This window comes from Neospora caninum, chromosome VIIa (assembly GCF_000208865.1).
Source record: "Neospora caninum Liverpool complete genome, chromosome VIIa".
In the NCBI taxonomy this organism is placed as follows: domain Eukaryota; phylum Apicomplexa; class Conoidasida; order Eucoccidiorida; family Sarcocystidae; genus Neospora; species Neospora caninum.
In genome coordinates, this window is record NC_018393.1 from 866,659 (window position 1) to 881,748 (window position 15,090).

At 53.1% G+C, this 15,090-nt stretch overlaps 2 protein-coding genes across 2 annotated transcripts; one reads left to right on the forward strand and one right to left on the reverse strand.

Moving 5' to 3' along the window:
* Positions 1-885: 885 nt before the first annotated feature.
* On the reverse strand, positions 886-5,381 carry NCLIV_020180 (hypothetical protein; the record flags this gene model as incomplete). The annotated part of the gene is made up of 7 exons (XM_003882215.1): positions 886-1,073; positions 1,544-1,750; positions 2,262-2,460; positions 3,007-3,186; positions 3,543-3,730; positions 4,217-4,315; positions 4,970-5,381. The coding sequence occupies 7 exons, from the start codon at positions 5,379-5,381 to the stop codon at positions 886-888; spliced, it is 1,473 nt and encodes a 490-aa protein (XP_003882264.1).
* Positions 5,382-7,469: 2,088 nt separating this feature from the next.
* On the forward strand, positions 7,470-14,263 carry NCLIV_020190 (Os03g0343300 protein, related; the record flags this gene model as incomplete). The annotated part of the gene is made up of 9 exons (XM_003882216.1): positions 7,470-8,208; positions 8,859-9,346; positions 9,752-10,066; positions 10,525-10,594; positions 11,018-11,856; positions 12,211-12,394; positions 12,819-12,991; positions 13,498-13,605; positions 14,126-14,263. The coding sequence occupies 9 exons, from the start codon at positions 7,470-7,472 to the stop codon at positions 14,261-14,263; spliced, it is 3,054 nt and encodes a 1,017-aa protein (XP_003882265.1).
* Positions 14,264-15,090: the final 827 nt, after the last annotated feature.

A 15,090-nucleotide genomic window follows, 5' to 3' on the forward strand; every position in this document is an offset into this window, starting at 1 on the left:
TGCTAAGAAGTTTGGGAGGCACAGGCGCCATCCGCTGTTACGCACACCTCGCGGCCCAGGAGCCAAGAGGCCGAAAGTTTTGCTACGCCGCGAACGCACACGGAGAATCTCCTTCCCCGGCTAAATTGCGTAGGCACAGCTTAGAGACTTTAAGACGCGAGCACGAGCACGTGGAGCCGTCCCCTCCGACATTTTCTCCGCATGTGCACTTGCAAGAATGAGAGTGCATCCGTGTGATGCCTCTCTCTCGGTGCAGGGTTGCACCGCTATATATCTATATATACATATATACATATATACATATATATATATAGATATATATAAATATCGTATATATATATATATATGTATGTATATATTCGTGTATATACAAAAAATATATGTATGTACATGTGCGGGTGCATGTGCACGTTTGAATTACCGCGTGTCGACTACCAGGCGAGTGACACACAGGCGAGCGCCTCTGGATTGCAGGCGTCTCTCCGACGCGAGAGGGGTATGGAGCTTTCTGTTCTAGATTCCGAAACGCCACAGACAGCCACGCACTGAGTCCAGATGCACAAACCAGAGAGAGTACATTTTCGTTGGCAAACGCGCAACCTGTCAAGATGCAAATGCACGAAGGGAGATTCGGCCCGAGAGTCTCTGCGCTCAGAGCCTCCGCAAAACCGTAGGGAAGAAGCCTGTCGCTTGCGCGACTTGCAGACGCGCCTCACAGCTGCAGAAGCAAGGTCACGTCGATTTCGACACACGGCGTGCCGCAAGAGGCGAAAAGCGGGAAACCAGCGAAAAAGAGAGGTACGCAAAACTGCAGAGGCGAGAGAAGAGTCGGAGCACGAGAGCCCAGAGAAGTTGACAAGGTTTGACGGTCGAACGAGAGTGGAGTTAGTCCTCTCGCTCTCTCTTGATCTTCTTCTTCTTCGGCTTCTCTTCTTCGTCCTCGCTCTTCACATCCGAAAGCTTGTGCTTCTTCTCTTCGACAACGTCTGTCGACGCGTCGTACGACTTTCCGTTCATCTGTCTCTTGGGCTCGTACCGCGCCAGTGGCGGCTTCGCCGCTGAACGCGACAGGCCTGAACAAAAACGCATGCGCTCTCCACATCCCTCGTTTATACGCAGGCAAAACATGCACAAAACAAAAATGCACATATGCAGGGACGTAGGCATGGGCAGATGCGCGGTATCCATACACACAGACAAACACACTTCTATACATACGCCTATATCTCTGCACGCATGACGTTAAACATATCCACGCAACGCCTCAACGCAGGACAATAACCCAGTATATCACTATACATATACGAATAGATGTGCACATATCTGCACTATTATATACGTATACACCATTGTACTGACGTACATTTATATCTATCTATCTATCTATCTATCTATCTATCTATCTATCTATCTATCTATCTATCTATCTATCTATATATGTATATATAAATATATATAAATATATATATATAAATAAATATATATATATATATATATGTAAATGTGTGGATCACAAGGTGTGATGTTGCACCGGTTCCCTCACCGCTGTTTTGTTGTTGCTCGAGTTGAAGCAGTTTGTTTTCGACGTAGCGTCGACAGGAAATAGCGACAGTCGGCTCGGAGAGCGCCGCGCTGGAGGTCATCTCTTCGCCTTTGCCCGCCGCTGTTGCAGCTGCTTCAGCCGCCTCCGTCAGAGCGTCCACGCGCACGCACAGCGAGAGCTTCGCAGCCAGAACTCGAGAAATTTTTCCTAACAGATGGCGAGGAAAGACACTCCGGTAAAGCAGCAATTGCGAAACGAAGAAAAACACTCCGAAGAAACAAAAGGGAAGGAACAGACTCATATAACGAGTCCAGCACGCACGCGAGAAGCGACGCTACTGAGAGGACGGTTTTCGCGTCCTGAGGAGGCTGCGTATTTTCGCGGCAGGCGTGGAGGAGATCTCCAGCCTTCACGTTTTCCTCGCCATCCGCACCATTCACAAACGTTTCATAACTGGAAAAGCACGGTCCTGGGCACAGGGGTTCCTCTTCGACAGTTTGGAAGCCCGCGAATCGGTCTATACACGCCGCATGCCCCCGACTACCAGCGACACACCGGCAAAACCGTGAATACGTGTATATACGTGTATCCACCGAACGCGAGATCCGAGAAGTCGCCTTTGCATACATGTGCATAGCTACGGGCATACAGATACATCGAGTGCACAAGGCGGTCTGCATCTTGGGGCAGTGGGATGTTTTTCTTAGTGGAAGCTCACCTTTGAGTTTCGGCGGAGCCTGGCCCACGAGGGCTGCGTGGAAGAGAAGGCCGTACTTTGGCGTGTGCGACTTCGTTTTCAGCGCACGGAACAGCGCCTTCTCAGCCCCCAAAATCTGGATCGTCGACGCCGGCTGCTTCGACAGGTTCAACAAGCTGCCGCTGTGGGCCATCAAACGCGCGCCGATCACCTCACCCACCTAACCGGAAAAACAGAGATCGCGTTCATTCAACGACTTCCGAACCCAGATATAGACTGGTACAAAGAACCCCCCGCAGGCAGCGCCCGGCATGCGAAAACAGAGCGTATCTCATATACGCGCCTTGCGCGTGCACAGAATAGACAAATATACAGGACTTTTATCCATATATACATATATATATATATATATATGCATTTATACATGCATATATGGATACACATGGATATATATATATATATATATATATATATATGCACATGCATATAGTTGAGCAAGGGTGTATGTAAGAGACACGGATTTTGTGTGCGAAGAACCGGCTTCTGTGCCCAAATGGGGCAAGCGTTGACCGTTTTTTAGAGGGCGGCCTCAATGGATCTGTGGAGAGTTGCACGTTTACTGGGCCGTGTGTTTCTCCTTCGGGTTGTTCTGTGTGTGTTGTGGGTGAACACTCCGGCTTTCGCAGCCCTCTCTCCTTCGGTGCCTTGTGTCCAGCGGAAGATTTTTGTCGAACCGAAAGAAAGGCGAAGCGGAGATCTCTCTCACCATGTACGTCAGGTTGGGAGCGACGGCCTTCATGCGAACCTTGAGGTACTCTGCGAGGTTCGCCCTATACTCGACGAGTTCCTCCACGCGGTTCGCCAGGGTGTTGATGTGCATCAGATCTTCCTCTGTGATATCTGTCCCCATCGACGTCTCAGCCGACATCTTCACTTCCGCCGCAATCTGCGCAAACAAAAATGCGTCAAACAGAACGAACGAATTGCGACCTCGGCACGCATGCAGAAGGCGCGAAATTTTTTACACGCTCCAGAGGGGCGACAGAAAGTGGGGGGCAAAGAAAAATACGCTCGTACAGACCCAGGTGTGCCCAGACATGTGTGCATGCACTTCTCGCTGGCAACACATATCAAAGAGTTATATATATATATATCCCTGCATGCATGTGAACATACTATGACTTTGGAGGAAAGTGCTGGTGTGTATGGACTGCTGAAGGACCACAGAAACGAAGAGAGAGGTGGAGGCACGGGTGATGTCTTTTGGAGAAAAGGACGAAACGCGAGGCGTAGATCCCTTACTTCATCGGGCAAGAGGGGAGAGAGTTCGATGTTTTTGGTGTTTGTGCGGAAGCCGATGAGTTGAACAGTCTTGGCGTAGATGAGGTTGTCTGTGACGATTTTGCTTAGCTCCGGGAAGTGCCAGCCATACCACTCCTTCAGACGCATCGCGAAGTTGTTGAGTTCCCGGTCGAGGTCGTCTATGAGGGCTGCTCAGACCAAAAAGGCGAGAGCGGATGGGCAAAATTGCGAAACTTCGGAAAAACGAGAGGCGACACGCAGCTTCACAGGGAAAACGCGAGGAAGAGGAAGAGGCGAGGAAGAAGGGGAGAGGAAGAAGGGGAGAGAAAGAAGGGGAGACAAAGAAGGACGGAGAGAAAGAAGGAGGGAGAGAAAGAAGGAGGAAGAGGCGAGGAAGAAGGGGAGAGGAAGAAGGGGAGAGAAAGAAGGGGAGAGAAAGAAGGAGGGAGAGAAAGGAGGAGGGAGAGAAAGAAGGAGGAAGAGAAAGAGGAAGAGAAGGAGGAAGAGAAAGAGGAAGAGAAGGAGGAAGAGAAGGAGGAAGAGAAAGAGGAAGAGAAGGAGGAAGAGAAGGAGGAAGAGAAGGAGAGAAGAACGACGTGAAGGGAAATAGAGAGAGAAGCCAGACAGCAGAAAGCGTGAGAAAGAACGAGAAAAAGAGATGATGAATGACCTACCAACCGCCTGAATGATCATGGTGTCAAGTTTCTCCGGGCTGAACTTGAGCTTGAAGCGGTTGAGGGAGTGGGCCAGGGACATGGCCATCTGCTGGCGATCTGCATGCATGCAGCGAAAACAGACACTGGCCCCTGTCCGAAACCGTTTTTCCAGAATCTGTTCCGCTACACTCCTTTTCGCCGCCCTCGCTTCGTTCTGAAATGGAGCCGAGACGCCGCGGCGTTTTGCCCCACATCCCACCAGCGCCCCCCAGAAGACTCGCAGAGGACGAAAGAGAGAGACAAGAGAGACAAGAGAGACAAGAGAGAGAAGACTGCAGAAGGGAGAAAGGCGGAGGCAGCGGACAGTCGAGAAGAAGGCTTCGGATCAGCAAGACACAGAACGGCACAAATGCCCGTGCGTTTCATCAGCTGTATATACACCGGATCGCGCCGGCAAAGCCACCTGTCCTGGCTCGTTGAGCAGATCTCATCTCCACAGATGCACCGATCTGGCGACTGCAAAGAAGAAAAACTCAACTTGTCCGCTCAAACGCGTGTCGCCAAAGACCCTCGCCCCACGAACAGCAAACGTTCTCACACCTTACAAATAAAGACGCACATGATTGCATATATTTATATATATGCATACAAGCAAACATATGTCTGCCTCCGCGTAAAAATCATATATATATATATATATATGCATATATGCATGTGAGCATCTTTTTGTGCATGCATAAGTATATATCTTTATACTTGTATTTGGCTTACCCTTTGCAGAGAGTCCATCGAGGAGGTTGGAGAGCTGGTCTTTGATCCCGCGGATGATTTCGTGTGTGGTCGGGGTGAAGACGACGTCGATTCCGAGTTTGTTTTTGATGGCGGCGCCAAGCGCCTTGTCGCTCACGGCAAGTTGCGCGCTCGCCTCGGTTTGCAAGACGTTTTTTTTCAGGAATTTCTTCAATCCCTTGCCCATTTTGCTCTCGCGCAGCGCAAGCACTTCCTCGAGCGCGTGTTTCGTGTCCTTGAACTGGGAGAACGCCTCGAGGTGAACGTTCTGCTGGGCGCCTTCGGCCGAGTCAAAGAACGCGGTCAAGTCTGAGGCGTCTTCGACTTCGAGCAGCTTCTTGTTCTTCACGCGGAACAGGCCGTAGCCCGCGGGAGTCTCCACGAGCACCAACATCGTGCCCGAAGGGGGAGCACTGCGAGAGAAATCTAGAAAACCACGTCCAGACGTACAGGCCGTGGATCGCTGCAGAGAGCGAGTGGCGCACGGGGGCGAATCGGAGAGGCGGAGACGTCTCGCACGGTTTTCCAGAGAAGACACAGTCTCTTTTCTTCAAACCAAAAAGCCGGAAACGTGGAGAAAGCGGAAAGTCTTGATCTCCACGAGCAGCACAACCGACTCGGGACAGTCACCGGTACATCTATGACGGAGCCCGACGAAGGTGGGCGGCGCGAGGCGAGAAATCCGTAGACACCTGAAAACGCGAGTTTGAGACTTCGAAACAGGCAGCCTCATCCACGCGCATGCATGCTCACACTGAACGGGATTCGCGGACAGCCGCAACAACGCAACGTGACAGCAGCAACACTGTGCGAGGGGCGCGTCGCGCCGAGAGAATCGCGGGATGGGGAAACGGGAGAAATGTGAAGTCCGGGGAACTTTAAGTTTGCCGAGGAGACGGATGCAGCTCGAAATCGACGAAAGAGCGGAGCACGGCTTCAAACGCCCAGCTTTTTCGGGGAAAACGCGAGGCTGGCAGGCGCGCGAGTGAACATTTGCTGGCACGCGACAGAGCAACGCGAAAACGCACCGGTTGCCTGCCCCGAGCTGTACATACACCCGAAGAACAGCGCGAGTGAGCCGCAACACGAAAGAAACTTCCCTCGCTGTGTTTTTGGTCGGAAAAGTCGGGATTTTCGGGACGTTTAAAATCGATGGGGCCGGGCGGCGGACAGCGAGTCGGCGACAGCTCCGCATGAAGCGAGGGCGGGAGGAAACGAGCGGTGCGACGGGAGATCCGGGGACGGGAAAACGAACTTGAGGAGAAGCAAATCGCGAGCCGGCAACTCTCGTGGACCGGCGAAACGAAATTGAAACCAACAGAAAACGCGAGACAAAGAGGGCAGCCCCTCGCGTTGCCGCGCGCGTTGTCGACGGGGCTGTGTGGCGAGCGAGGCCGGCGAGAGAGACGACTTTCTGCGACGTTTGCGGGTTGAAACGGTTTCCTTTTTCTGCCGTTTTTATCTCAAAAATTCCAATGCACAGGGTTAGCCTGGCCAGCTTTTCTTCGACAGAGAGCCTGGGGATTCCCCTGCCCTAGAGCCCAGCGCGCTGGAGCCTTCGTTGTCCGCGCAGCGCATGCGCCTGCCTGTGGGGCGTCCAGGTCAGAGCGTCAGGCTGCATGCACAGAGAGCATCTGACGAGAAAACAGCGGATTGGGAAAACCTCACTTTCTGGCGGAAGAGGGGACTAAGCGCCCTGTTTTTGCCTGCTTGTCACTCTCTTGCCTTCGCGGGTGTCCTCCTTGGTGTTTGGGAGCGGCGGAAACGCGTTGTTCCTCTGAGCGGAACGGTTTTTCGCCAAGCACGTGGGCCGTCGATTGCGGCCAGGCCAAGTGAAACAGCCGAGTGTCTCTGGCGAGATCACTGAGAGAGGAGACAGGGCGATCGACGTGAGAGACGGAACCTTTTCCTGAAGAGAAGACGGTCGTCTTTGTTTTTTCAAAAAGAAGACCGACTCGGAGGGCGATGTCTGGACCTCGAAAAATCTCAAAACGCCAAACGGCGAGTCGCGCGAGGCAGGAACGAGAGGCTCGGCGCGCTGCAGGCTTCTCGCTGGTCAACTTTTTAAACGAAAAGGGAGGCTGCAGAAACTCGTTTTTGGCGCGGAGAAATCGCAAAGAAGCATAGATGCCTCTTCCCTCGTGACGCCTTTCTGCATCCTCAGCCCGCGTTTTCTGGCGTTGTGCCGTTTTCGACGCTCTGAGGTGTTGGGGTCTTGACGCATCTCTCTTTCGCTCTGACTCTTCTCTCTCCTCTCTGTCTCTCTTCCTTCCTCTCTGTCTCTCTTCCTTCCTCTCTGTCTCTCTTCCTTCCTCTCTGTCTCTCTTCCTTCCTCTCTTTCTCTCTTCCTTCCTCTCTGTCTCTCCTCTCTCCTCTCTGTCTCTGTTATCTCTTTTCCGTCCCCTTCTTTCTGTTTCTATCTCCTCCGTTCTGTTTATGCATTCTTCTCTCTCCCTCTTATCGTGAGGAGATCGCGGGCGCCATGGGGCTGAAACGGGTAGCGCCGGGCGCTCTGCCGCGCTCGCTGAAGGCAGAAGAGGAGGAGGAAAATCCGTGGCTAACAGCTAACTCACGAGCGGAAGATAAGGAGGAAGAGAACGAAATCCGCGAGGAGGAAGAAGAGGAAGAGGACGAAGAAGAGGAGGATGAAGAGGAAGAGGACGAAGAAGAGGAGGATGAAGAGGAAGAGGACGAAGAAGAGGAGGATGATGAGGAAGAGGACGAAGAAGAGGAGGATGAAGAGGAAGTGAATGGTTTGAGAGCGAGATTGGAGAAGCAAAAGGGAAAAGAAGGAGTGCTGTTGTCGACAGACAAAAAGAAATCTCGCGACAAAACTGCCCGTGATGCCCTCTCCATCTGCCGCCTCATGAAGGACCTAGTTTCTGACAAATGGGATTCCTTTAAAGAAGCGGGAGACGAAGAAGAGGAAGAAGATGAAGAAGAAGAGGACGAAGAAGAAGAGGAAGAAGAAGAAGAGGAAGAAGAAGAAGAGGAAGAAGAAGAAACAGCGTCTTCAAAGTCAGAGTTGCTCAAGTCCCTGCAGCGCATGCAGAGGACGGAAGAGGAAGAGGTTGATCCGTTCGAAGGCGTCTCTGAGCACGCGCTTTCTCTGTTGAAGAACGAGGTTGGAAAACGGAAATCTGCAACGATCTCTCAGTCGGACTCGGGAGAAGATGAGAGCGGAGACGACAGCCGAAGCGGCGCACCTCCGGATGGAGACAGTACGTTCGCCTGCAGCCTGCCAGGCTTCGTTTTTCTGTTTACTTCTGTTGCGTTATTCGATTATGTTTTACGCATCCTCTACTCCGATCTTTCCCCTTTGCATCTGCGTCTATTGTCGTCTTTGCCTTCAGCTCTCTTCACTTTTCTCAGCTCTCGTGCGCCGTCTCGTCGTCGCTTTCTGTTGCATTTCCTGCGCAGCTCCGGGGTCTTTTTTTGCTGCTGCCTACGTTCTCGTTTTCCCTTCATCTTGCGTTTGGTTTTTCTTCCAACATCCGTTCGTTCATGCTTGATGATGCCTGAGCGTCTCTCGCGTCTACGTGCTTGCCTGCGTCGCCTTCTCTTTCTTGTTCTCCCTCGTGTTCGCCCTCTTGCCCTCCCTCTTGTCCTCCCTCTTGTTCTCTCGCTTGTTCTCTCTCTTGTTCCCCCTCCTGTTCTCTTTCTTGTTCTCCGTCGTGTTCTCTCGCTGGTCCCCCATCTTGTTCTCCCTCGTATTCTCTCTCTCTTGTTCTCTCTCTTGTTCTCGTTCTGTTTCTGTGCCTTCTTGTTTCCGACCTTTTCACGCCGCAGTCGCGTTGTCGCCTGTGTGCTTTCACTCGGTGTCCCCATGTCGTTGTTTCGGTTGACGCGTCTGATGTCTCCTTTTTTGCAGGTGCACATTCTCTCTCCTTTTCCTCGCTTCTCAATTCGCTCTCGGCAACACCGAGCCGCAGTGGTTTGCGCAAACAGCTGGAGTCTCTCGCGCGGCCGCGCGTCGCCCCTGCGGCGTCTTCCGCGTCTGCGCTCGAGCGCGAGGCGCCTGTCGACGAAGACGTCGTTCAAGAGCCTCTCGGCCCTTCGCAGCAAAAACTTTTGCTGCGCACTGCGGCGTACGAACAGGCGAAAGAAAGTGCGAAGAAGTGGTCGCGCGTCGTGCAGCGAAACCAGCAAGCAGTCCAGCTCCAGTTGGGAGTGTCGACAGCGCACAGAGGCGGCGAGGAACCGACGGAGGTGCGGTCGCTGTCCCACGCCCTTTCCGACTTCAAGGCGCAAGACGCCTTCGAAGACGCACTCCTCGCGGCCGTGAACGCGGACGGCGTCTCGGATCAAAAACTCAAGGAAAGCGGCGGTCTCGGACCCGCCGATGCGATCAAGCGGCAAGTGAGTCGAGAGAAGAAGGGCAAGGAAAAGGAAACGGAAAGAAAAGGAAAAGGCAAGGAAAAGGAAAGGAAAGGAAAAGGAAAGGACGCAGAAGACGCGATGAAGACTAGCGTTGTAAACAAGAAGAAGGGAACAAGCTTGCAGAGAGAGAAGGCGAGAGAAGCAAAGTGAGGGGTGAAGAGGGAGAGAGTATGTGTGGGGAAGAGGGAGACTGCCCAGAGCGGGGTCGAAGTGAACGCGGTGGAGCTTCACTCTGTTTGGACCGTTTGAGCGATTCGCTTTCGTGTCGCTTCGCCGCCTCTCCCTTCCCGCTGCGTTGTTTTCTCTCCTTCGGCTTTTGCTGGTCGCCTTCGCTCGTGCTCCGTCCCGTCGAAAATCGCTTGTCTTTTTTGTTGCGCTCTCTAGGCGGAGCAGCGGCAAGTGGCGAGGCTGAAGTTTCTCCTCTTCAGTGAGCAGAAGCGGGCGCGGCGTCTGAAGCGCATCAAGAGCAAAATCTCTCGGAAAAAACGGAAACAAGCAGAGCGCCGCGAAGAAGAGAAGATCATGGAGAAGCTAGAAGCGGGCAACCCCGTCCTGGCCGAGGAACTCCGGAAGAAATACGAAGAAAAACGCGCAAAGATGCGCCTGCTGCGTCAACAGAACGCTCGCGCCAAATGGGCAGCGCTCGCCACGCGTTTCGGAGGCAGAGACATTCAGCAAGAAATCAGCCGGCAAAAACAGGTTCGCGCAACACTCACTCGTGTACACCCCACACGCGAGAGTGTGTGCTCTGCACACACCGAGGAACAACTGTGGATCCCTCCATGGTTTTCGAGCTCCTTCCACGGCCTCGGATTTCACTGCGTGGGTCTGGGATCGGTCGCTGATGCGCAACACACGCGCTCAGGCATCGACCGGCACGCATGCGTCTCTGCCCGAGCCCAAAACTGCGCAGCTATCTCTCGACATCATCTACATCTGCGTTCCACGAATTTCTACATCTCCATACACACCTATATATATATATAGATATAGATAGATAGACAGATAGAGAGATCGATAGATCCGTAGATCGATAGATAGATATGTGTGTAAATCTACATCGCTCTCTGTATAGCCATGTGCGGAGAGAGGTATGCGTGCGTCAGGATGTGAACTGGAGTATGGTATGTATGGAATGTATGGAATGTTTTTTCCAGCGCGAGGTGGATGAGAGGCGCACGGTGGAGCGTCTAGCCAAGCGTCGCCCAGGATCGTCCGACGCCTCAGGTGCGTTGCAGGAAAGGCCGCGTATGTGCCCCAGAGCGAACGAAACGAGCTTCTGCCCCATTGCCTCCTCACGCCCTCAGCTTTCCCTGCCGATGTTTCTCCCCGTACTTACACACATACACGCATTTCCATATACGTACATTCCTACATGCCTACATGTGTATCTATGTGTGTACATCTATGCGTGTACGTGTATACATCTATGTGTATTCGTATGTATGTATGTATGTATGTATGTATACATATGTAGATATATGTACATATACACAGAGAGCAATGCATGCATAGGCAACTGGACATCTCAGCGCGTGTATCGTTCCTTTTTTTATGTGCCGTTTTCAGTTCTGTCTGGGCGTCGACGCGTAAGGGCGTGCGTGTTGCCCTCGACCTTTTTCGCGAGTGTGTCTCGTGCGTGTCTGCCAGGCTCTGAGGGATCGACGTCTTCCTCGGAAGAAGATGCGAGCGACGAGGAACCGTCGGCCGGCGAGAAGGCGCGTCTGTTGCGGCGACTGACGCGCGAGGCTGCGGATTTGCAGGAGGCACTGCCCACGAAAGGTTTGCTGGCGCTCCCCTTCATGCGGCGGGGCTTAGAGAGGAGGCGAGAACGGAATCGGCGGGAAATCGACAGGATGCGCAGGGGCGGGGACAGCGACGCGGAGGCGAGCGACGCCTCCGGCACGCGCGAGACGCGAGGCGAAGACGCGAGCGATTTGGAAAGCACCGTCGACGAGACGGAGGAACGCGAGGCACGTGAAGCCGAGGAACCTGCGGCGGAGAAAGCGGACGCGGTGGCGAAGCACGAGGCTCGGAAAACGCTGGACCCGCGGGCCGTGGAGGCCGCGGAGCATGCGCTGGCGGGACGGTTCCAGTTTTTTGAGCTGCGCGAGGAGGGCGGCGCGGCGAAGGCGACACAGGCGCCAGAAATTCCAAAGGTCCCAACGGCGAAAGCGGAAACTGGCAAGGACACGGCGACGAGCGCAGGGGCGAAGCCGTTTGCGTCCGCGGCGGCCGCGCGGGCCTTCTTCGCGGCGGAGCTCAAGAAGGACGAGGCGAAGCTCGCAGAAGTTGACGCCCAGCGCAGCCGCGAAATCCACGAGAACGCGTGGGCGGCGCGCGCGGAGCGCATGCAGGAGCGGCAGAGAGAACGACAGGACTTGGAGAAGAACGTCCAAGAGGCGAATCCATGGCTTCACCCCCAGAAAAAGAGAAAAGTCGACAAAGCTGGACACACCGACGCCTCAGCCCAGGAGCTAGCGACACTCGTGAGTCACGCAGCGGCCCGGCGCGGACGAGCCGCCCTGTCTTTCCGTTTCCGCAGAAAAACATGCATGTGCATGCATCCTTAAATACATATATATATATATATATAAGTATATATGTGCATATGTCTGGGCGTAGGTGTATGCATGTTTGCGAATGCTGATACCTCTATGCATGTAAATGTGGACAGGGAAGTGCGTATGTGTCTATCTTTTAGGAAGCACGTGGCAAACTGTGCCGTGAAGAGCGGCACTTTTTTCCAAAAGAGTGTGTCACCAATTTCGAGCGTCGGGTTCTCTCCGTGATGGGAAAGGCGACGGCGCGTGTGTTTCGGCCGTCTCTCTGCGTCTGCTCAGCTGAACGCGTCTTCTGAGTCAGAGACGGAGGACGTCTCTGCTCGGCGGGGGTCGACTATGCGCGGCAGAAACGCGTCGAGAGAAGCCCAGCGCGAGCTGATTCAGCAGGCCTTCGTCTGCGATGAAGACGCTGAAGAGGAATTCCACGAACAGCTGCGCGAAGAAGAAGAAAAGGTAGAGGAAGGTAAGCCCAAAAAGTGCCGGAGGCACGGCAAGCAAACGCGGCGAGAAAAACCTCTATCAAGCCAGCTGAAGTCGTTCCACAGCATTTAGCGTGCATGCACGTGTTTTCACGCATACACAAAAACATGCCCATTCCTACACGCTCGCTTCTCGCACACATTTATGTGTAGGTTTACAAACAGATGCATCGGTCTACAGTCATACACTCTGCACACAACTACACATAGGAGTATACGCTGCTAGCTTCGCTAACGGGAAGAGAAGAACGTATCTCCTTGGGTGCAAAAAATCGTCCAGATATACATACATATGTATGCATATATATGTATATACATATATATATATATATATATATACCTGGAAGAGCGCGAGAGGTGTTCGCGGTCGCTGTATATTGGGAATTTGAGGAATTGTGTTTTTTTCAGACGGCGATTTTCTCCCCGGTTGGGGCTCCTGGCATGGCCACGGCGTGCGGCCCCGCAAGCGTCCGGAGGCTGCGCAGGCGCAGAAAACTTCGCAAATGGAAAAGAAAAAGAAATCGACGGTGTACATCAACAACGCGCTCGACCGCAAAGCGGCCAAGTATTTCGTCCCCGAGGTAACGCAAAACCGCGCGCTTCGATCAGGCTTTTACTTATATAGATATGTACACGTATATATGTGCATGCATATATTTGTATATGCGTGTTTAGTCGCATACTGCTGCGCCGCGTACTGGTTGCTCTGTCGTTTGCGCGTCAGTGCAAATGCATTTTTCTGGCGGAAAGGCCTTCCACTCGAATGAGCACCTGCTTGTGCATGTCTACATCTACAGATTGTGTTGATACGCCTGTTGCAGATATACTGCAGCAACGCGATATATGTCTGTTCTTGTGTGATTTGACGCTGCAGTGCAAAGTTGTGTGTTGCAACACTTTGCAGTTTTCCGCGCGAGGGCAAAGCGGGTATATGAATGTGCATGTTTTTTGGTCGACGGCTGCTCGCCAAGAGGGGAAGGTGTGTGGAGTCAAAAAAAGTCTCGAATTTCGCGCGTTCTCTCGTGTCTCTCTTTTTCTTTCGTCCGTTCATCTCTTCCTTTTCGCCTCTCCGGGGTTGTGTGTGCAGCTACCGCGACCGTACACGGCGAAGGACCAGTACGAGTCGACTTTGCATCGACCCACAGGGCCAGAATGGAACACGTCGGCGGTCTTCAACCGGCTCATCGCCCCGAAAGTAAGAGAGGAAAAGGAATCAAACGAACGAGAGAGAGAGAAGGGAGAAGGAGAGAGAGGAGAAAGAAGAAGGAGAGAGAGAGAGAAGGGAGCAGGAGAGAGAGAGAAGGGAGAAGGAGAGAGAGAGAAGGGAGCAGGAGAGAGAGGAGAAGGGGGAACGAGAGAGAGGGGAAGGGAAAACGAGAGAGAGGAGAAGGAAGAAGGAGAGAGAGAGAAGGGAGAAGGCGAGAGAGGAGAAGGGGGAACGAGAGAGAGGAGAAGGGGGAACGAGAGAGAGGGGAAGGGAGAACGAGAGAGAGAGAAGGGAGACCTGGTCTCCCCCACTGGCTAGCAAGGAGCCACTTGTTTTCTAGGCCTTGCATGCAGGGCTAGCTGCGCTCGTCGAACGGATCTTTTTCGTGTCGAATCCATTTGCCACGTCGACCTTCTGCCGAACTGCTTCGGGAGGAAGGGCGAAGCAGTCGCGCGTCTCTCTGCACACCTTTTTGTATCTCATTCTGGAGCAATGTTTGTGTTTTCAGATCAACGTCAGAGTTGGAGCGGTCCTCCCGCCTCTGCAAGTGGCTCGGAGACACTTGGACCCGGCGCAGAGAGACGCTCTCTTAGAGGCGTGGGACACCAAAGCAGGCCGAAAGCAGAGAACGAAAACGCGACTCTAGCAGATGCGCCGTTTCTCACCGACCCCTCGCGCCTTTCTCCCTCGTTCTCCACTCTCTCTTCAAGGCCGTATATCTCCTCTCTGTCTCTCCACCTCTCTTGCCCGCTTCTCTGTTCTTCTGGTTTTCTCTGTTTTCTCGCCTCGGCACCGCATGCCGTGCATGCGCGGCTTCGCTCTCTCAGTGAACCTTCCAGAGGCGCAGGAGCCTGGACGGGCTGTCCTTTTCTCTCTTCTGTATGTGAAAAATAGTCAAATCGTTCTACTCCCGCTCGACGGCAGTCTCTCTTGGCACAGAAGGACCGACCGGAACTTCATGAACACACGCGTGGCCTCCCGACGAAAATACGGAGTGTCGGAAAAACAAGGCGTCGTTTTACATACCTACACCGCTTCCCAGATGCTCATACACCCTACACGCGTAGAGACACACACTTCCATGTATCCTCGTATATATATATATATCCTCATACGCACAAGAGCAGCCATATATATATATATATATATATATATGCGCACATACCTATGGATAGATTCGAATGCACCCGGCCGTCTCAGAAGGCTCGAATCGTTTGGCGACTGGTGCGGAGACTCTTCTTCTCATCTCTCAAACCTCGCGAGCGCACAATATATATAGATATATATGAATGTAGATGGAGAGAGCGGAGTGGAGAGTGCCGGTTTTCTGTGCGAACTTGGGACTGGGGGGCGTCCTGGAGTGTGTGTCCCGCTACTGCTCTACTGTCTGCGTATTGTGCTATTTCTGTTCTTTCAAAAAGTGCGTTCGTGTTTCTCGCGGATGCTCCGGAGCCAAACTGGGGAGGGAAACGT